Source organism: Plecotus auritus (assembly GCF_963455305.1).
Source record: "Plecotus auritus genome assembly, chromosome: 6".
Taxonomy (NCBI): Eukaryota; Metazoa; Chordata; class Mammalia; order Chiroptera; family Vespertilionidae; genus Plecotus; species Plecotus auritus.
This window is the reverse complement of record NC_137773.1, coordinates 2820486-2843714: the sequence shown is the minus strand read 5'-3', so window position 1 is coordinate 2843714 and position 23229 is coordinate 2820486. Positions and strand designations below refer to the sequence as shown.

The 23229-nt window shown below is 53.6% G+C and overlaps 1 protein-coding gene across 1 annotated transcript; it reads left to right on the top strand.

Annotated features, from left to right (window-relative positions):
* Positions 1-430: 430 nt before the first annotated feature.
* LOC308250640 (olfactory receptor 10AC1-like) lies at positions 431-1402 on the top strand (the record flags this gene model as incomplete). The annotated part of the gene is made up of 1 exon (XM_080673318.1): positions 431-1402. The coding sequence occupies one exon, from the start codon at positions 431-433 to the stop codon at positions 1400-1402; it is 972 nt and encodes a 323-aa protein (XP_080529444.1).
* Positions 1403-23229: the final 21827 nt, after the last annotated feature.

The window sequence follows — 23229 nt, the reverse complement described above, 5'->3', positions numbered from 1 at the left end:
GTGCCATAGAAGCCGGAGTCCCCTCCGTCGGCTCCCCCCAGGCACCAGCTCCATCTCCTCGCCGTGCGCTGGGCCGCCTGGCCCCGTGGGTCCCGATGCCCCGGGGTTAGAAGGCTGGAAGGGACACGGAGGGTGGGCGCTGTGAAGAAGGCACCTGGGCGCAGGCGGGCCCGCACGGGGCAGGGGAGGCGGAAGGAGGGGGGACCTCAGCCCCGCACATCTGATTCCGGAGGGCGCTGGGCTGTGGCAAAGGGGGCGGAAGGTACTGGATTGCAGAGAAGATCCTGGTCCCCGGGGCGGGGGTGTGAGCAGTAAGGGTGGCCCCCGGAGGGCTGGGGCCCAGGAGAGGCGAGGGACCCGTGTTTTCCGGGAGGGTGTCCCCGGGCCTGTCCTCTGCAGCCCGCACACCCGGCCTCCCCCAGGTCCCGCCATGAGCCCGTGGGCCAACGGGACCGCCCCCCGGGAGTTTGTGATCCTGGGCTTCTCGGGGTGGCCGCCGTGGCTGCGGGCGCTGCTCTTCGCCCTGCTCCTGCCGCTGCACCTGGCCACGCTGGCGGGGAACCTGCTGATCCTGGGCCTGGCGGCCGCGGACCCCGCGCTGCGCACGCCCATGTACTTCTTCCTGGGGGCGCTGTCGGCCGTGGAGGCGGCCTACTCGCTGGTGCTGACCCCGCGCATGCTGGCCGGCTTCCTGCTGCCTCCCGGCGGCCAGGCCGTGGCGCCCTCCGCCTGCGCCGCCCAGATGGGCCTGTTCGTGGCGCTGGGCGGCTCCGAGTGCCTGCTGCTGGCGGCCATGGCCCTGGACCGCTACCTGGCCATCTGCCGCCCCCTCGACTACCCTCGGCTCATGACCGCGGGGCTGTGCTGGGGCCTCCTGGCCTCCTGCTGCGCCGGGGGCTCCGTCCTGGCCCTGGGCCTCACCACGGCCATCTTCCGGCTGCCCTTCTGCCGCGGCGGCGCGGTCAACCACGTGTTCTGCGACCTGCCGGCCGTGCTGGTGCTGGCGTGCGGGGACCGGGAGCTCCAGGAGCGGGTGCTGCTGGCCGCCTGCCTGCTGCTGCTCGTGCTGCCGCTGGCCCTGATCCTGCTGTCCTACACGCGGGTGCTGCTCGTCATCCTGGGGGCGGGGGGCGCCGCGGGCCGCCGCAGGGCCTTCCACACGGTGGGGTCCCACCTCACCGTGGCCGTGCTGCACTACGGCTGCGCCACCGCCATGTACGCCAGGCCCCTGCGCAGCCGCTCCCTGGACGAGGACAAGCTGGTGTCCCTCGTCTACATCAACCTCACGCCGCTGCTCTACCCGGCCATCTACACGCTGCGGAACCGGGACGTGCGGGGCGCCCTGCAGCGGGTGGTCGGCCACGGGCCGCCAGGGGCCGGCCGCCAGGCCGATGTCACCTAACGCCGGAGGCCAGCACGAGTCCCCCTCCCTGATGGCGCCACCTCTGGCTCCCGAGGCCGGCGGGACGGGACCGGAGGAGCTTCTGTTGAGGTTTCTGGCTGGAGGCTTCCCGCTGCGGGAGGATTTCCCGTGCAACGTGGGGTGCGGAGCGGCATCCCCGTCTCCACCCACTAGGTGGCAGGAGCGCACACCACGCCCAGCCGTGATCCTCAGCACTGTCACCAGACATTGCCAACGTCCTCTGGGGGGGCAAAACCTCCGCTGGCTGAGAACCACTGCTCCACACTCGGGGCACTGGAGTGTCTTTTTAAAAAAATATATATATTTTATTGATTTTTTATAGAGAGGAAGGGAGAGGGATAGAGAGTTAGAAACATCGATGAGAGAGAAACATTGATCAGCTGCCTCCTGCACACTCCCTACTGGGGATGTGCCCGCAACCAAGGTACATGCCCTTGACCGGAATCGAACCTGGGACCCTTGAGTCCGCAGGCGGACACTCTATCCACTGAGCCAAACCAGTTAGGGCAGGAGTGTCTTTTTATTTTTAATGTTTTTTATTGATTTCAGAGAGGAAAGGAGAGGGAGAGAGAAACATCCATGATGAGAGAGAATCATGGATCGGCTGTCTCCTGCACGCCCCCCACTGGGGATCGAGCCTGCAACCCAGGCATGTGCCCTTGATCAGAACCAAACCTGGGACCCTTCAGTCTGTGTAGAGGTGTTCTCTCTTTTCCGCGTCAGCACGGAAAAGGAACGGTCCGATTCTGAGTGGAGGAGCTGGGGATTAAGAAATAAAAGAAAGAAAGAGACCAGATAGAAAGATAGAGACAAAGCTGGCAGCCAGGTGGGACGCCATCCTCTCTGATGGAGAGGCAGGGACCCCGGAGCCCACGCAGCGCATTTATTTTATACCCCCAAATACCAGGAAGTATCCCCAAAACTTGGGATCAAAGGAGCTTATTTGCATTCTTGAGTAGGCCCTAGCATTCCTGGTGCTTGCCTGGATTTACATATCAAAGCCCACTCCCTGGCACCTGGACAAAGGTAAAAAGTCAGTACTGATAACGACCTGGCCTTCTTGGGGAGGGCGTAACCGAGACGCGGCTCTGCCAGTCGCCTGGGGCTCAGCTGACAATTTAAAGAAATGCTAATGTGCCTTCCCAGGCGGCCCTCTACAAATCTGCAGACTGACGCTCTATCCACTGAACCAAACCAGCTGGGCACAAGGAGCGTCTTTGGAAGAGAAATGAGTACTGATGTCAGAGCGTGGGGCAGCATATTCAGAATAGACGAGCCTGGAAACAAACCAGCTGTTCGTGAGCGGAATAGTCACCAAGGACGCTTGGCAGAGGCGTGCGGGGGAACGCCGCACAGCAATGAAAAAGCGGCACAGCAGAGACACGATGCTGAGTGTGAGAAGTAAGACACAGAGAGGACACCCTGTGTGTCCCCTTTAAATAAAGGCCAGCGACAAACTACCTCTGGTGCTGGATGGCAGTAGTGGTTCCCTTGCGGCTGCACTTGCAGGCGGCCACCTTCCTCTCCAGGGTGTCGACCTCTCTAGCATTAGGGTCGGCCTCGCTGCGCAGGGCGGCGGGGTGGCCGGTGTGGCCCCCAGGCCCAAGGCAGCCGAGGAGCAGCGCGTTGGCGCATGCGCCCAGGCTGCTGGGGGAGGGGGAGCTTCACATTCACCTTCTGGGGGCTTACAGGTGGCGGGGCCCCAGGTGCTCAGGCGGTTTGCCTCGGGCCATTAGACGAGGTGCCATCATGCGCCCGGAGTGGGACCCCGAATACCTCCTGGGTCAGGGTCGGAGGTGCGACAGCAGCAAGGTGTGCAGCACAGAGGGACGGGCCCGGGGCACTGGCCTCGCCCGCCCGGAGCCGTGCGACCCCAGAGAGGGCGGCCCCTCCCGTCGGGTTAGGACTCGGAGTCCCCGCGCCGCCCGCAAGCTCAGCAGCCCCTTCTGCCTGTCCTAAGGGCACTGCCTGGCACCTTCCCGGTAACCCGTGCCCGGGCAGGGTTGCCACTTTTTAAATTTATTATTAATTTCTTTATTGATTAAGGTATCACATATTTGTCCTCATCCCCCTATTCCCAGCCCAGACCCCTCCCCACGCATGTCCCCACCCCCCTGGTTGCCACGCTTGTGTCCTGGCCAGTAACGAACGCGACAGGACTGAGCGGAAGCCGTGGCCAGTTCCCCTAACCGTGGGCAGCTGGGTGCGTGCTGGCGGTGGGAACACACCTGACGTCCACACCCACCGGGGAATGCGGCCTCCGGGGAGGCACCCTCCGGGGGGAGGCACCCTCCGGGGGGAGGCACCCTCCGGGGGAAGGCACCCGCCGGGGAATGCGGCCTCCGGGGAGGCACCCTCCGGGGAGGCACCCTCCGGGGAGGCACCCTCCGGGGAGGCACCCTCCGGGGGAGGCACCCTCGGGGGGGAGGCACCCTCCGGGGGGAGGCATCCTCCGGGGGAAGCACCCTCCGGGGGAGGCACCCTCCGGGGGAAGGCACCCTCCGGGGGGAGGCACCCTCCGGGGGAAGGCACCCTCCGGGGGAAGGCACCCTCCGGGGGAGGCACCCTCCGGGGGAAGGCACCCTCCGGGGGAAGGCACCCTCCGGGGGAGGCACCCTCCGGGGGAAGGCACCCTCCGGGGGAGGCACCCTCCGGGGGAGGCACCCTCCGGGGGGAGGCACCCTCCGGGGGAGGCACCCTCGGGGGAGGCACCCTCGGGGGGGAGGCACCCTCGGGGGAGGCACCCTCGGGGGGGAGGCACCCTCGGGGGAGGCACCCTCGGGGGGGAAGCACCCTCGGGGGAGGCATCCTCTGGGGGGAGGCACCCTCGGGGGGGAGGCACCCTCGGGGGAGGCACCCTCCGGGGGAAGGCACCCTCCGGGGGAGGCACCCTCCGGGGGAGGCACCCTCCGGGGGGAGGCACCCTCCGGGGGAGGCACCCTCCGGGGGGAGGCACCCTCGGGGGAGGCACCCTCGGGGGGGAGGCACCCTCGGGGGAGGCACCCTCGGGGGGGAGGCACCCTCGGGGGAGGCACCCTCGGGGGGGAAGCACCCTCGGGGGGGAGGCACCCTCGGGGGAGGCACCCTCGGGGGGGAGGCACCCTCGGGGGAGGCACCCTCGGGGGGGAGGCACCCTCGGGGGAGGCACCCTCGGGGGGGAAGCACCCTCGGGGGAGGCATCCTCTGGGGGGAGGCACCCTCGGGGGGAGGCACCCTCGGGGGGAAGCACCCTCGGGGGGAAGCACCCTCGGGGGGAAGCACCCTCGGGGGAATAGTGCGCCGAGGCCGGGGCTCCGGAGCTTCGCTGGGAGCCGGCGCTTTGTGGTGGGAAGGCGGCCAGCGGGCCGGGGACCCCGGCGGCCCCGTCCACCTGGGAAGCCAGCCGGCGGGCGCTTGGCAGCTGCAAGGCTTTCCCCGCGGCGGCGGCGGCGAATTCACACACGGGGTGCGGGCGGGGAGCTGGGTCCACAGCCGCGCACAGCCCACAGGGCGCGGGAGAAACGGAAACGGGGCTCCTCCCTCACCGGCCCGAGGAGTGCGCCGCGCGCTGGAGGGGCCACGCGGAGGAGGAGGCCAAGTGCCCGCAGAGAGGTAGGACCGGGCATGAGCCTCTCCTGGGGTCCCCCCTGGGCGGAGCACTTCGGGGTTCCCGGGCTGGGGCGGGATTGCTCAGCTCCAAACCAATGAGCCTGGTCTTGGCGAGCTCCACGGGGGTCTCCGCGAAGGGGGCGCAGGGCGCACAGGCGCTGGCGGCGGGGAGACTGGGTCAGGGGCTGCTGGGACCCCTCCTGCACTGCCCGTGGCGGTGGCTCTGCGGGGACTGGAGTCTCAGCCCTGCAGACCGCGGGGCGGAACCACGGGGCCGAGGCAGAAGGGTAGCTCGGGAGTAACTGAGCTCGACCTGCACAGACGCACACTTGGCTGAGAATTTCCTGGTATTTATCCAGCCAGGCGCGTACGGTGCGGCCCCAATCCAACTCCCGTGTTCCGTCCAGTCCGAGCCATTATCTCTCTGAACATTGGCTTTTCTTCCACGTTCTCTGTCTTGTCTGTTTCCCGTTGGTTCACATTCCCGTCTCTCTCTGCTTAGCTCTGTCTTCCTGTTTGCTTTCCCTTCAGCAGAGTCTGATCTACCTACCGTTTGACATGTTCCTCGAGTATTTTCATGTTGAGTTTTAAATTTCAGTGACTATGTTTTTCATTTCCACTGAGCCACACCGGCTAGGGCTAAAAAATATTTTTATTCATTTTTTTTTTACAGAGGAAGGGAGAGGAATAGAGAGTTAGAAACATTGATCCAGCCCTTGACTGGAACCCGGGACCTCCCTCAGTCCAGGTGATACTCTATCCACTGAGCCAAACCAGTTAGGGCTGTTTTTAATACTTTCTAAAGACAGTCATTTTAATAAAATTTCCGGTTTTTCTATTACCTAAAATATTTGGAGTTCTGATTTTGTTAAAATGTCTGTTGACTCTTCTGGTGACTTGGTTCCTCATGTTTTGTAATTTTGCATTATGAACTCATTTGGGGTTTGTATTTAAGAATCCTGACAAACATGGGCTGAATGTGTCTTCCTCCAAAAATATTTTGTTTGCGTCTGTAAATTGTTTTTTAAAGGCCAGGACAAATTTGTGTCAATTGTTCAGGTTTGTGTTTTTTTTATCCCCGCCCCCTAATTGTTCAGTTTTTTAGCTGGGACATGAATAGGCAAATTCGAGATTCTCACTCATGTGAGTTGCTGGTCAAGGCTTACGAATCAGCAGAGTAATAAACTCTTTCCCACCAGAATCCAGGGAGAGACAGACAAGCTTCCTGTGCAAATGGGCAGATTTTCCTCTAATTTCCCCCCCACCCTTATATGCATGGATGCCAGGAGCCAATTCCAGCATGTCATAATTAGAAGAGTTTTATCAAAAGATTGATGAAACTTGAGGGCTCAACAAGGGCTGAGTCACATATGCAATTACCTGTTGGAGTGGCTAGAGGGCACTTCCCCCAAACCTGAATAGGATGATTGTCTGCTGCCAGACAGCTCAGGGCATCTCAATCTACATGTTATTGCCTCCTGTTGGCCAAACACCTGAACAGCTGTAGGCTATTCCCCAATCTGACAATGCTTCTGTAAACCCTACCCTTTGAAGTGTATTATCTCCACCTTGCCTTAGGACAAATTGTGTTAATAAAAAGCACGGGGTCCTGAGTCAAGGAGATTCTTTAGCTCCTTTAGCTGAAGATCCTCTGACCCCCAGTGCCTTTCAAAACGATCTTTCATCTTTGGACTCCTTATTGAATCGACGCACAGCCTTTCTCCAGATTGTTGAACCCCTTCTTAATGCTGGAACAAGAACCCCGGCACATGGATTTTTGAAATTTCTGAATTTGAGTTATTTCAGTGCCAATTCTCTGTCTTGTGTGTCCAAGGCTGTGTTTTACATCCTCCGTTAGTCTTTAACACCCAGGTTTTTTGGGTAAACAAAATTAAACCCACAGGCAGTTGCAGCATCGACTCACAAACTTAATTGTGGCTTTCAGTTCCCTCTGCCTAGCTGGCACCTGGAACTTCACTTATCTCCTTGCAAGCTGGATTATGCCCAGGAAAGAGAGTTATCTGTTATTGTTCTCTAGAGGACCGGTGCACAGATTCATCCACCGGTGGGGTTCCTCGGACTGGTCCGCACCCTCTCACAATCCGGGACCCCTCGGGTGATGTTGGACTGCTGGTTTCAGCCCGATCCCCGCAGGCCAGGCCTAGGGACCCCACCAGTGCATGAATCTGTGCACCGAGCCTCTAGTATGCATGTAAGATCTTTGGTTCATCTCTTCCCACCCTCCCTGTCCCCGATTCCCTCTGAGATTCATCAGTCTGTTCCATATTTCCATGCCTGTGCATTGAGCGCCTGCCCCCTGGTGGTCAGTGCACATCATAGCTACCGGTCGAATGGTGGAGTAGTTGCTTAGGCTTTTATATATAGAGACTAGAAGCCCAGTGCACAAAATCCATGCACGGGTGGGGTCCCTAGGCCTGGCCAGTGATCAGGGCCAATTAGGTTCCCTGCCTCCCCGCCTCCCCACCTCCTCCTTCCCTCACCACCCGCATCTGCCGCCACCCACCCCTGGTTCCCTGTCCCAGGCCAGGGCCCGGCCCCAATCAGGTGATCGGGACCTGCCAGCCGGGAGGGAGGGACGGGGGGAGGGACCCGGGAGGTTGGCCGCCGGCCCTCAGTCTCCCTGGGAAAGGGGCCATGTCTCCTGCCACCCACCCCCAGTTCCACATCCCAGCCTGGGGGCCCGGCCCTGATCAGGTGATCGGGGCTTGCCGGCCGAGGGGAGGGACCGGGAGGTTGGCTGGCAGGCCCCATCGCCTGCGGGATGGGGGCAGCTCCTGCGCTGAGCATCTGCCCCCTGGTGGTCAGTGTGCATTACAGAGACTAGTTTTTCGGTCGTTCTGACGTAATGGTCACTTAGGCTTTATATATGTAGATTGTTTCTAGTGGTCTCCAGTCCAATAGTTTTCACGTTAGGCAGACCACCAGCTTGCCAGAGAAAGGAATCCTAAGCTTACACATTTTTAAAAAATATATATATTTTATTGATTTTTTTACAGAGAGGAAGGGAGAGGGATAGAGAGTTAGAAACATTGATCAGCTGCCTCCTGCACACCTCCTACTGGGGATGTGCCCGCAACCAAGGTACATGCCCTTGACCGGAATCGAACCTGGGACCTTTCAGTCCGCAGGCCGACGCTCTATCCACTGAGCCAAACCGGTTAGGGCCCTAAGCTTACACATTTAATACGAGTACAAACAAAAGTTACATGTGTGATGTCAGGAGATGTCACGGAAGTGTTGGTTTCCAGATCCAGGGGGTTCTGCAATACTTGTCAGTGAACAAACAAACAAAAAACCCCAAAGGGTATGTGATACGGGGTGTGGCCGTCTGGTTTAATAATAAATTCAGGTTGTTCCCATTATAATGTATATTCCAAAGACAAAAGGGTAGGATTTAGTGTGGAAAGTCTCCACAGATGTCCTTCTAGATATGATGGTGTATATGTCTACAAGGTCACCATTATGTTCAATGACTAGTGTAGTTCAGAAATAAATAAAAAATTTTTTTGGTAGCTCCGCAAGCACAGAACCCCTGTATAGCCATGGGATTGTCCTGGTACCTCTTAGATCTGTTGCTTAATGGTTTAATTTATTTACATACATCAAAGCTCAATAGTCACAGTTACTGTAGCTACAGATGGATGTTGTAATTATGTTCTATATAAACTAGAGGCCCGGTGCATGAATTTGTGCACAGGTGGGGTCCAGCCGGCCTGCCCCAATTGGGGCCAACCAGGCTGGGGCTGGCCAGGGGGAGGGGCCACAGGCGTTTGGCCAGCCGGCCCCTGGTTGAACTCCTGGTTGAACTCCCGGTGGCGGGGATAATTTGCATAGTAGCCTTTTATTATCGGATATATGCCTCTCTAGAGCATCATCACCATCCTGGCATTCATTTTAAGAGCACAGGCTTTTCCCAGTTCTCTAAAGTGGTACCTGTCGCCTAGGGGTGAATCTCTGTGCACAGTGATAATGGGGAAAATGAGACATTCTTGGGGGGCTAGCAATCTGAATCTGTGCCAGTAACCTAATGCACATTCTTGTTAGCCTATAGCAGGGGTCCTCGAACTACGGCCCACGGGCCACATGCGGCCCACCGAGGACATTTATCCGGCCCACCAGGTGCCGCTGCCTGTCCTGCTTAGCAGCCGACGCGTCCCGGGCCCGCAGTGCGCATAGGAATTTGTTCATAGTTTTTTTTTTAAACTATAGTCCGGCCCTCCAACGGTCTGAGGGACAGTGAACTGGCCCCCTGTTTAAAAAGTTTGAGGACCCCTGGCCTATAGTCTAGTCCAGCCACGGGCAAACTACGGCCCGCGGGCCGGATCCGGCCCGTTCGGCTGTTCTATCCGGCCCGCGGAGCCGAAAGAGCGGAGGGTTCTCTTGCTCTCCCCTCCGCTCCTTTACTTTGAATTTATATTAGTTCACACAAACACTCCATCCATGCTTTTGTTCCGGCCCTCCGGTCCAGTTTAAGAACCCACTGTGGCCCTCGAGTCAAAAAGTTTGCCCACCCCTGGCCTAGTCACTGCCCCTTTAATTATCTGGTCCTGCAAGGCCTGTGTACTAAGTACTCCCCCCGTTCTAGAGAGGCCACAGCAAACCACGAACAATACACAACCCCAGACGGGTTATCGGTGCTGGCGCCAGGCCAGGCCTTGAGATGTGGTCTCCCGGCCCCCATCCCAGCACATGGGGCTTTTTGCAAAGTCCTTGAGAGGTCCGGAAGTCCGATCCAGATTTGGGGGACAAAGAAACCAAAGGGCATAAAGGGAAAGCTCCCTCCATATTGGGGGGCTCAGGATTGGAGAGGAACGGCCTCCCCTGAGCCCTGTACCGGTCCATGGAAACGTCTGGAAATAATGGGTTTCTCCTGTGCCTCCGGCACTCCTGCGCGTTTTTTCTGTCGCCTGGAAAATTCTGAAACAGTGATACTGGGCTTCTCGCTGGAGGGTTCCCACCGGCAGCATGTCCGCAGCTGTTCGCACAGGACGTGTTAAGACTTCTTTTTTTTATTTTTATTTTTTAATATATTTTATTGATATTTTACAGAGAGGAAGGGAGAGGGATAGAGAGTCAGAAACATCAATCAGCTGCCTCCTGCACACCTCCTACTGGGGATGTGCCCGCAACCAAGGTACATGCCCTTGACTGGAATCGAACCTGGGACCTTTCAGTCCGCAGGCCGACGCTCTATCCACTGAGCCACACCGGTTTTGGCTGTTAAGACTTCTTGATAAAAACCTTCTCACGCCACCGTCCACTTTCTCCCTGGTGTGGACTCTGTGATGTCAAACCCCAGACAACCCAACTCTGAGGAGCAGCTGCTGGACACGCCCTCGCAGACCGCTCCCTTTGAGAGGGGAGTGGTTGGAGCGCCATCTACTGACGGAGCGTTGGATGGGTTGGCCTCCCCGCACCAGCCAAGGGAGGCGGGTCCAAGGGAAGTGTGCACCGAGACTGGATGGAGCTGAGAAAGTGGGGGAGTAACCGCACCCCAGGCCGATGCGTGTCCGGCTGCAGAAACTCTTAGGCGCACAGTTCACAGGAGGGACACACGAGACAGCTCCTGTGAAAGTGTAGGGCATGGGGACCCCAGAGCAGGTGCCAGCTGCCCTGCTGAAGAACTTGGAAGGTAGAGGCTGGCCAGGGCCCCCCACGGCGGCCAGGTGAGGAGAGGGGGCAGGATCGAGAGCACCCGCACCGTCTGCATTTACTGGGACGGGGGTGAGGGGGAGGGGAGTGGGCTTGATTTTACTGCAGGACGCTGACCATGCAGGCTGCCTGCCGGGTGAGGAATGCCGCCTTGAGAGGGGAACCATTGGGCCGGGAGCCAGGGGCCCACACAGAAGTCGGCTGGGGCCGAAACCGGTTTGGCTCAGTGGATAGAGCGTCGGCCTGCGGACTGAAAGGTCCCGGGTTCGATTCCGGTCAAGGGCATGTACCTTGGTTGTGGGCACATCCCCAGTGGGAGGTGTGCAGGAGGCAGCTGATCGATGTTTCTCTCTCATCGATGTTTCTAGCTCTCTATCCCTCTCCCTTCCTCTCTGTAAAAAATCAATAAAAAAATATATTTAAAAAAAAAAAAAAAGAAGTCGGCTGGGGAGCCCCTGCTGGTGTTGCAGGCTGCGCACCCCACAAAGAGCCATGATGTGGCCTCTCACAGTGGAGGGCAGCAGCATTAGGTAGGGCGAGCTACAAATAGCATCAAACAAGGGATAGCCGAAACCGGTTTGGCTCAGTGGATAGAGCATTGGCCTGCGGACTGAAGGGTCCCAGGTTCGATTCCGGTCAAGGGCATGTACCTTGGTTGCGGGCACATCCCCAGTGGGAGGTGTGCAGGAGGCAGCTGATCGATGTTTCTCTCTCATCGATGTTTCTGACTCTCTATCCCTCCCCCTTCCTCTCTAAAATATCAATAAAATATATTTAAAAAAAAAACAAAACACAAGGGATAATTTGTGCTGCTTTCCCTATAGTCCTGCACCGCGTAACCACCCTCTGGTCAAGGACGGGCCACATGTACAGCGTGGACCCCTCAGGTTACAGTGGAGCTAAGAATATCACCTAATGACATCGTAGCCGTCACAACACCAGAGCTAACACATGACTCACGGGTCTGTGGCGATGCTCGTGTGAACAAACCCGCACTGCCAGTCATGTACAGGCTGTAGCATGTACAGGCATGTATAGTACGTACTTGATCATGACAATAAACAACCATGTTACTGGTTTATGTACTTACTCTATATACTTTTTTTAAATATTTTATTGATATTTTACAGAGAGGAAGGGAGAGGGATAGAGAGCTAGAAACATCGATGAGAGAGAAACATCGATCAGCTGCCTCCTGCACACCTCCCACCGGGGATGTGCCCGCAACCAAGGTACATGCCCTTGACCGGAATCGAACCTGGGACCCTTCAGTCCACAGGCCGACGCTCTATCCACTGAGCCAAACCGGTTTCAGCTTACTCTATATACTTTTAATGTTATTTTACAACGCAGTTTTTCTACTTAAAAAAATAAAGTTTGGCCGAGGCCGGTTTGGCTCAGTGGATAGGGCGTCGGCCTGCGGACTGAGGGGTCCCGGGTTCGATTCCGGTCAGGGGCATGTGCCTTGGTTGCGGGCAAATCCCCAGCGGGGGTTGTGCAGGGGGCGGCTGATCGATGTTTCTCTCTCATCGATGTTTCTAACTCTCTGTCCCTCTCCCTTCCTCTCTGTAGAATATCAATAAAATATATTTAAAAAATAAATAAATAAAGTTTGCACTCTAGCTGGTTTGGCTCAGGGGATATAGAGCATCCGCCCATGGATGGAAGGGTCCCAAGTTCGATTCTGGTCAAGGGCGTGTACCTCCTGACCTTCCGGCTTCACATACCGTGACAGCCCTGCGGAAGTCCCCTCTCGCCTGCACACGGTGTCTGGAATTGGTGCAGTAAAAATACAAGACACACAGGAGCGGGAAAGAACAACCCAGTGCAAACAGACCCTGCAAGCGCCAGGAGGCAGCACCCTTTCCGGTCCGTGTCCCGGCTGAACGGGCATGATGCGGACGGAGCTCAAATGCACAGAAAACAAACACGGAGGCAAGGAGGAGAACCGGACAAACCGGCTGCCACCGGGAAAAGATTGCGGTGGACGTTTTTGGAAATGACTGCCGAGGCTACACAAGAAACATAGCAAGGATGCGTCACATTTGAATAACCTAGAAGCGGATCTATTGGCTCAGACAGAAGAATGTACTTGATAATGAGAAAATATACATTATTTCTTAGCACATTTGGGGTAGTTATAAAAATTGACAAGCTACGCCTTTGGCTCCATGGATAGAGCATTGGCCTGGGGACTGAAGGGTCCCCTGTTCAAACGGTCAGGGCACATGCTGGGGTGCGGGCTCGATCCCCAGTAGGGGGCGTGCAGGAGGCAGCCAATCAATGATTCTCTCTCATCACTGATGTTTTTATCTCTCTCTCCCTCTCCATTCCTGTCTGAACCCAATAAAACTGTAATTTTTAAAAACTGACAGGCTAAAAAATAAACCTCAGCAAGTATTTTTAAAAATCAGTATTGCATAGATGCCACTCTCTGAACCAAAAAACAACAAAACGTGAAAATAACAAAAAGAATGCAAACATATTTATGACAACTGCAAAAACACTGCATGTCAACGTTGGTGGATAAGTACACACACTGAGGAAAATCACAGCCCTAAGAAATGCATTAAAGAAAACTGAGCATTAATGACCTTCAACTCAGAAGACGAGGCAGAAAAAAGGAGTAAACCCTGAAAGTGTAAACGAAAAGAAGCCCTTTCTGTTTACCTGACCCACATCTCCACAGGACCCCAGCCACGGAGGGGACCCTGTGCTTCCGGGGACTCTGACACAGACACTCAGTAGGTGTGTCGAAGGAAGACAGGCACTGTAGATCCCTGAAATAATCATTCCGCAGCCTCAGAGCTCGGAGCCCACCGCTGGCTGCGACGTGGGGTCCACGCAGCGAGGGAAGGTCGGAGAGCAGGGGGCCTTTCCTCATCAGTCCCTCCTGCCCAAAGGAAGCCTGGCCACCTGAGCCGAATTCAGGGGCCTGGGTGCGCAGAGAAGCTCAGGGTCAAGGGACAGAAACAAATCCACCATCGGGAAAGAGGGGTGACCATTCGCGGGAGAGCTGGCCCCCAGCTGACCCAGCAAGGCTGTCGCTGGTCCCCTGCGGATGGTGCACTCGGATGTGGCCGAGCTGCGGGGAGGACAGAGATGCAGTGAGACCTGCCGCAGCACCCTCCCGGAGCGAGACAGGAACCCCGACCCGCTGCAGAAGACGGCAGGTGCAGCCGCCCCCCGACCCGCAGGGAGCACCCTTCCCAGCGTGGAGTCTGCCACGCGTGTCCGCTCTGCAGCCTGGCGAGGAGGGAACCGCCAACCCGAGGTGCAACGGGAAGGGGCGGCCTCAGAACCCACCAGGTACCAGGTGTTGGCCACCCGAGACCAGCCTGGGGTCCGGCAGTGCGCAGACCACACTGGGAGACCTCTCAACACAGCGTAGCTGCCTCTGGTCTTGGAGAGTGGGGACTACAACTCCCAGGAGCCTCCGCGGCGAGTCGGCTTCCGGTCAGCAGGTGAGCCCTGAGGCACTTCCTGCCACAGTGGCGGTGGTGGGCGTGGCGCCGTGGGCCGGCCGGGAGAGGAGCACGGTCGTGGCCCTGGGGGACCGGTGGGCTGACCGTGAGCGCACCCTTTCCTAAGTGGCTGGCGGGCGGCAGTCGCCCTGGCGGCTTCCCACCGGATCTGATCTGTCCCCAGCTCTGCCCCAGCTGCCCCAGCCTTCTAGGTCCAGCCTGGCTGCAGGCCTCGTCCCAGGAAGTCCATTAGGTGAGGGACTTGATTGACGCCTACTCTTCGGTCCTCGTGCCAGTCCCGAAATAGGTATCGTTATCCCCGTTTCCCAGGTGAAGACCCAGAGGCAGCCTTTCTCAGTATTTTCACTCCGAAGGAATCCTTGCAATCGTTCTCAGGTCTCAGGGGACCCCTGCCTAAATAGCATGCTCATGACAGAATCAGGCCATCTGGAAGGTATACCTCTGAGATTCCGAATACACACGCGGACAATGGCCACACCCTACAGAGAAACCGGATTCTGACCTGCCTGGCTGCTCGTGAAGGGGTGGGAGTGGGGGGTGGGGGAGAAACCAACCCCTTATCTTCAATAAACACCCCCAGGAAGCCAGATTGCTATCTCTAGAACAATCCAGGAAGCTAAACAGTAACTTCAGTAACCGTTGGCCCCAAATGACCTGGGCTTGATCAATAACGGACAGCTTCCCTAATTTTTGTCCCCACTTCTAAGTTAGGACCAACCAGAAAATGTCAAGCATGCACCCCTCACCAATCACATAGGACACCCCGCTTCTGGTAAGCTGCCTCCAGCTTCCCCAGCCAACAGCCCCCGGTGAGAGCCCACCTGAAGCCTTGGCTTTTGTGCACTGTAAAGCTGCCCCTCCCCGCGGCCTGCCGAAGCTGGGGGACAGTCATTGACCCCTTTGCTATACGGCGAGCTCTGAATAAATGGCTTTGGCCTGTTCTTTTTTGGTTGGTCTTCATTTATGTTCTAAGGTATAATTGTCAGTGTTTTTCTGCAGATTCTGTTTATTTTGGCCAGCTACTCTATTGTGTGGTTTTCCCCTCGTTTGCCATTAGGAATTTATTATTCAACATTCACAAAGAAAGTGAAGGTAAAAAATTTTTTTTTCAACTTTAAAATGATGCTTTTTTTTTTTTGAAAGATATTTTATTGATTTTTCACTGAGAGGGAGGGAGAAGGATAGAGAGTCAGAAACATCGATGAGAGAGAAACATCGACCAGCTGCCTCCTGCACACCTTCCACTGGGAATGTGCCCGCAACCAAGGTACATGCCCTTGACCGGAATCACACCTGGGACCCTTGAGTGTGCAGGCTGACGCTCCATCCACTGAGCCAAACCGGACAGGGCTAAAATGATGCTTTTCATATGCTGATACCATTTATGCTGTTAAAGTTACTAAAACCCAAACTTCGGGATATCCTCTATTATATAATAGCGTTAATAAATTGGACTTTTAATTTTACAGTGTTGCTGGAAAATTGCCTATGGAGTTTGAATAGCCAAGTATGTTATTGGTCTAAAATGTATATATATTTTTTTATCCTCACTTTGAGGATATATTTATTGATTTGAGAGAGAGAGGAGGGGAAAGAGAGTGAGAAACATCGATGTAAGAAACATCCATCAGTTGCCTCCCATAAGCACTGAGACAGGGGATCAAACCCACAACCTAGTTATGTGCCTTTGACTGGGAATGGAACCCACAGCCTTTTTGGTGTAGAGCAGTGGTCGGCAAACTCATTAGTCAACAGAGCCAAATATCAACAGTACAACGATTGACATTTCTTTGGAGAGCCAAATTTTTTAAACTTAAACTTCTTCTAACGCCACTTCTTCAAAATAGACTCGCCCAGGCTGTGGTATTTTGTGGAAGAGCCACACTCAAGGGGCCAAAGAGCCGCAGTTTGCCGACCACGGGTGTAGAGGATGATGCTCCAACCAACTGAGCCATCCGGCCAGGGAAAATGTTCTTCATGACATGCATGGTATGAGAAACAGAAAGGTTAGGGGCCATGAACGTCATATGTGATTTAAAAACGATTAAAACAATTTTATTTAGTTATCAATATGTTCAAAAAGTAAGTTGCATATCAATACTGAGCATTAGTATTGGAAACAGCCCATATGATTCAGCTCATGCTTTTTTAAGGGGAAAAAAAGTAATATTCTTTTGTAACATTGAATTGCTTTTCCTTTTTTTATTTTTTAAAATATATTTTATTAATTTTTTTTTAAATTTTAATGTATTTTATTGACTTTTTACAGAGAGGAAGGGAGAGGGATAGAGAGTTAGAAACATCAATGACAGAGAAACATAGATCAGCTGCCTCCTGCACACCCCCTACTGGGGATGTGCCCGCAACCAAGGTACATGCCCTTGATCGGAATCGAACCTGGGACCCCTGAGTCCGCAGGCCGATGCTCTATCCACTGAGCCACACCAGTCAGGGCTACTTTTCCTTTTTTAAAAATTTAAATATATTTTTATTAATTTCAGAGAGAAAGGGAGGGGAGAGAGAGATAGAAACATCAATGATGAGACAGAATCATGGATCGGCTGCCTCTTGCATGCCTCACACTGGGGATCGAGCACCCAACCCTGGGCATGTGCTCTGACCAGGAATCAAACTGTGACTTCCTGGTTCATAAGTCGACACTCAGCCACTGAGCCACACCGGCCGGGCTGGAGTTTCCATCAGAATTGTAAGCTCGGGTCAATGCTGGGAAAATCATTACTATATCACATTAATGGGATTAAGGAGAAAAATTGCAGGATCATTTTCATAGAAGCAGAGAGACATATGAAATGAGCACCCATTCATGATTTTTGAAAAATACTATATAAAATAGAAATTAATGGATGCTTTCTTAACATGATAAAAAAAATATGTATACTTCATCCCAAAAGTCAGGATTGATCTTAATGAGAAAACACCGGAAGCTTTACCGCTAAAGTAAGGCCACATTGTCCATCACTCTTTAACACTGTGTTGGAGTTATTCCACTTCAATGAAACAGAAAAAAGCAAATTAGAGCAAAGAAAGAGATGGAACTATATAATTTCAGCTGACATTTATATTTCTACAATATGCAAAAGAATCAGTGGGAAAACTACCACAAAATAATAATTTTGTAAAAAGAAGCAGGTCATAAAATCAACATGCAAAAAATCTATGTAAGCAAAAGCCATTTAAAAGATATAATGGAAGAAAAATGAAGGAATGAAAGACATGACCCCATTTATGATAAAAAATTAAATACTTAAGCATAATCTTAAAATACCTAAAATCCATATTAAGAGAAAAAGGAAAGACAGAAAGGGAGATGAAAAATTAAAAGGCCACATTCTTGGGTAAAAAGACAATTTCATGAAGACGTCCACCCTGCCTAGGGTAATTTATAAACTTAAAATGATCTCAATAAAAACACCGTGCATTTTCTTCTCCTGGAATTAGAAACAAGCTGATTATAATTTAGAAAAGATCAAATAAGAATAGCTAGATAATGCTTGAAATACAGCCAGATTCCAATATATTAGAACATATACACAGCATCCATCATTAAAATGGCCCATTCATAGACGGAAGAAAATCCAGAAACCAAACCACTTGCAGATGCAAAACAAGGAAGTCCCCAGTACAGACAGCATCGCCAGCCGGTGAGAGGGGTACAGGGCTCTTTCACATGTGATGCTGGGATACCTGGCCGGCCTCATGGAAATAGATAAAATGAAATCTATTCCTCATGCCATAGACCCAATCATTTCAAATGAATTAGAGGTTCAGATGTAAAATAAAAAATGAAGCCATACAAGTATTAGAAGAGAACTTGGGGGAATTCCTCCATAATTGGGGATGGTGAAAACTTTCCCATGACTTGAAATCCATACATGATAGTGGGCAACATTAGTACATTTGGCGGAATAAAAATGGAAAAATTTACATAGCGTGAAAGCCCCTGACCAGAATAAAAAGACGGGCGACTTACTGTGGGAAATAGGTGGGATGGATGTCACGGACAAAGGGTTACTCTTTGTAATATAGAGTTAGACAAAAACCCTATATAAGCATGCGCACCTGATTTGTTTCTTAATTGGCCCCCCAAGCAGAAGCACAGAGACCCAGTGCAGACCCCTTTGCCTTAAGCCCATGTTTTCTGACATCTGGCTGCCTCCAGCCCTTCCCCCACAGAGCTCCCGCTGCTCCTGGCCCAGCACACCTCCACGGTGCTTTGTCCCCTTGTCCCCTTGTGGAGGCCCCGAGAGCCACCACCCCCATGTCCCACCCAGCGGCAGCCAGTGCTCAGAGCCCTGCTTCCCTAACTCCTCCTCACGCTGCCCTCCTGCCACCAGTCCCTGCACCAAAAAGGAGGAGGGCCGCAAAGTAAGATAAGACAAGGGGGCGGGGTGGGGATGCAACTGGGAGAAGGAGAGTGAGGCTGGCACTGCTGCAGAAGACCCAGGAAAACCAAGGACGCTTCAAGGAAGAGGAGGGACACTGTCTAACACGCCGGCGGACTCAGGGAACAGCCTTCCAAACCCGAGTGAAGAAACACGCACGGGGCTTTCCTTTACATCTCCCTGTGGTCTTTGTCCCGCAAATATGGATGATGGCCCTCCTAACTGGTTTGGCTCCGTGGATAGAGCGCCGGCCTGTGGACTGAAGGGTCCCGGGTTCGATTCCGGTCGAGGGCATGTACCTTGGTTGCGGGCACATCCCCAGTGGGAGGTGTGCAGGAGGCAGCTGATCGATGTTTCTCTCCCATTGGTGTTTCTGACTCTGTGTCCCTCTCCCTTCCTCTCTGTAAAAAATCAGTGAAATATATTAAAAAATATATATATGGATGATGCTTCCGGTCCTTTTCAGGGGCCTTGCAAGAAGGCCCCCAGGTGTTGGGGGTCTCCAGGCCGTATCTGATGGTCTGGCCTGGCGCCAGCGTTGATAAGCCTCCCTCCGGGGCAGTGCACTGTTCACAGTAACAGGTTCTGCAAGATCAGTTTCTGGGAAGGAGAGAGGGACTTAATTATAGGTTATCAGGAATGTACACCGAGCTTGCTGGCTTGGATTCAGCTCACTCTCCCCCAAGTATCAGGGTTTCATTGGAATTAGCCCTTTTTAGCCTTTTCAACACGATGGTCCTCAGAGGCTTGAGCAGGGTGAGCAATGCACGTGGGCCAGGGCCCAAACAGCACCCCTGCCTCCAAACACAGGCATCGCACACTGTGGCGCAGGCCAACCTGTCTCTCTCTCCCTTTAAACTACATGTTATTGGTTTCAGAGAGGAAGCGGGGAGAGAGAGACAGAAACATCAGTGATGAGGATCATGGATCGGCTGCCTCCTACACACCCCACACTGGGGATCGAGCCTGCAACTCGGGCCTGTGCCCGGACTGGGAATGGAACTGTGACCTCCTGGTTCATAGGTTGATGCTCAACCACTGGGCCACGCCGGCCGGGCCCAACCTATCTCTCCGCCACAGAAAAGAAACGTTACAGCCACTCTAGGGCTGTTCTCCTATGGTCCCCGAGGCGGCCTGCTCCCTGTCTCGTCTGGAATACTGCTTTTATTGAGATTGAATTTACATTTTATGTGAACGCACAGAGCTTGAGTGTGCAGTGTGGTGAGTTTTGATGAATGCATACACCCATGTAACTAAAACCCAGTCAGGGTATGCAGTGGCCCATCATCCCAGGAACTTCCCTCGTACTGTCCTTACTCCGTCTCCGTTCCCTCCTTGAACCACAGGCCTCCGCTGTTCTGTCCCTTCTGGATGCAGCGCTCCAGCCTCTGGGTTCCTCAGCCGGCCAGTGGCTCCCAGCAGGCCATCCAGCCACATCCCGCCAGGTCCCTGTGAGAGGGCGGTCACTGACTCCCCCCCACCCCAACCAGCTTCCTGAAGACCCCAGTAACCACACCAGCTATGTTGCTGGCTGTCACCAGGAGGCCAACCAGCAAGTGGAATTTTTCACTTCCTCTGGAACCTCCCACGGAGCTGCTGTTCCCTTCTCTCGCTTTACCCCGGGGTTCATATCTGTGACAAAGCAGGCCCTGACGGGAGGGTGAAGATGCCTGTAATTACCTTAGCAACAGAACACGCTGTGCATTTGAATCATTTAATCCCATCCCCATAGCAACATCGAGTCACGGAATCATGGTCTTGCGGAGCCCCGTGGCCACGGTGCTCACTTAGTCCAGCCCCTTAGATTCAAACAGAAACAGAAACAAAAGACAGAAAGCACCACTTGCGCTCAGATAGGCTTTGTATCCCAGCCTTCGTTTGGATTGCTTATGATGGGTGGATGGCGATGCAAATAGGATAAGCCTGGGAGTGTCCATTTCGGCGGCTGATGCTTGGGCTGATTTCAAATGTGAAGCTTTGTGCTGCGCCACTACGGGCAAAGGGGGGTTGTTTGACTGCTGGAGGCAGAGCATATCTGCATAGAAGAATGTCCCCGGGAGATGGGGAGCGGAGATGTCTAATAGCAGGGCACCCAGGAAGGATTGCACTTAGCCAAAAGGATTGCACTTGGCCGCTCCCTGGTCATTTGGGCCCCCTCATGCCGAGAGACCAGCAGGCTAAGAAAGGAGTCACTCCGTTGGTAGGGATAACAGACCCTGGTGATCGTTAGGAACCAGGGCGCTGATGTATGTGGGGAGGAGGAAAGAGTATGCCCGGAGCTCCAGAGATTCACTGAATTGGGTCTTAGAGCGTCAGGGCCTCGTGATAATCGGAAAGGTCGAGAACAAAGGCCTAACGAGGGCCTTTGGTAACCAGGGTTCACGCGTCTCAGGGAGAAATGTCACCCTACCCAGCAGTCAGATTAGACCACTGTCCTGCAGGCTGAAGAGGAGGGGTTGGGTGGAAGGAGGGAGCGGCCACACGTGTCGATTGCAGCACATCTGTCCGAGTTGGCCTTATCTTTATTATCTTCTTGTTGGTTTGGGTTTGCCTCTGGAGGTCAAGATTTAGACTGCTTTCTTTCTTTTTTTTTTTTAATATATTTTATTGATTTTTTTTTTTTTTTTTTTTTTTTTTTACAGAGAGGAAGGGAGAGAGATAGAGAGTTAGAAACATCGACAAGAGAGAAACATCGATCAGCTGCCTCCTGCACACTCCCCACTGGGGATGTGCCCGCAACCAAGGTACATGCCCTTGACCGGAATCGAACCTGGGACCCTTCAGTCCGCAGGCCGATGCTCTAGCCACTGAGCCAAACTGGTTAGGTCTGGATTGAGTATTTTAATTATTCTAGTTCCGCTCCACTAACATGTTATGTATAATTTCATTATTCTGCAGTTGTTACCCTTGAGATTACAACAGATATCATCGAATCATTGTCATTTCATCTGTTCCCGGGACAATGTGGGAACGTTAGAACTCTCTAACTCCTTCCCCAATAGGAGGCAGGAGAAGCGATGTTCTGAGAATTCCAAGCGAAGGCCCTCAGACGGCCGCTTCTGCTGCTTCTCTCTTAGAATGTTTGCTCTTGGGACGCTCCCTATGGAATGCAGCTTCTTTCTCCTTCTCCTTCTCCTTCTCCTTCCTTCCTCTTCTTCTCCTTCTTCTTCCTTCCTTCCTTCCTTCTTCTTCTCCTTCTCCTTCTCCTTCTCCTTCTCCTTCTCCTTCTCCTTCTCCTTCTCCTTCTCCTTCTCCTTCTCCTTCTCCTTCCTTCCTCTTCTTCTCCTTCTCCTTCCTTCCTCTTCTTCTCCTTCTCCTTCTCCTTCTCCTTCTCCTTCTCCTTCTCCTTCTCCTTCTCCTCCTTCTCCTTCTCCTTCTCCTTCTCCTTCTCCTTCTCCTTCTCCTTCTCCTTCTCCTTCTCCTTCTCCTTCCTTCCTCTTCTTCTCCTTCTCCTTCCTTCCTCTTCTTCTCCTTCTCCTTCCTCCTCTTCTTCTTCTTCTTCTTCTTCTTCTTCTTCTTCTTCTTCTTCTTCTTCTTCTTCTTCTCCTCCTTCTCCTTCTCCTTCTCCATCTCCTTCTCCTCCTTCTCCTTCTCCTTCTCCTTCTCCTTCTCCTTCTCCTTCTCCTTCTCCTCCTCCTCCTTCTCCTTCTCCTTCTCCTTCCTTCCTCTTCTTCTCCTTCTTCTTCCTTTCTTCTTCTTCTTCTTCTTCTTCTTCTTCTTCTTCTTCTTCTTCTCCCTCCTCCTCCTCCTCCTCCTCCTCCTCCTCCTCCTCCTCCTCCTCCTCCTCCTCCTCCTCTTCCTCCTTCTTCTTCAGAATCACAGCCCACATGGAAGGCTGTGGGGAGAAGAACCAAGGCTCTCTGGTTCTCCCAGCACCAACTGTGAGCCAAGCAAGCGAGCATCTTAGCCACTCACCTCAGAGGATGCAGTCCCAGGTGACGGCATGAGGAGCAGAACCGCCAGCTGAGCCCAGTCGGTCCACAGTGTTATGGGAGACAGGAAAATGTTTTGGTGCTTTAAGTCACCATTTCAAAGCTTCCTAGTTCCAATACACTCTTTTCTATGGAAATGGTCACTGGATTTTCATCTTACAAGTGACATTATAAACCTTGGTAATCTATATGTATAATAGGTTAATATGTAAAGTGTCCCCTCGGGAGTTAAACCCGGAGACCGGGAGTTCGATCCCTCGCTATGATGTGTGCTGACCACCAGGGGGCGGCGTGGAACGAAGGAAGGCCCAGGTTGGCAGCCGGAAGGCCCCAATGAGCCCTGATTGCCGGCCAGGCCTAGGGACCCTACCCGTGCACGCATTTCATGTACTGGACCTCTAGCTTTTAATAAATGTTTACTCTGAGAGACTAAGTTCTCCACTATCAACCAAAACAGATAAAATTAAATGCAAATAAACTTAGAACTGCAGAAGTATTTGGAAATGTGTTCAGTAAATTATTGCCATAAACATGTTGCAATAGTTAAGCAGGTCATGCTTAATTTTAGTCAACATAGAGCTTTCAGTGCCTCATACCTCAATGTCTCACCAGTCACACATTCCCTATATGCATATCATCAAAGGCAATTGTCAATTTTACCGAGTTGCAGCCGTTCACATACCTCCTAATTCTGGAATTTCAAATCCAGGACTGGAGACTGTTTT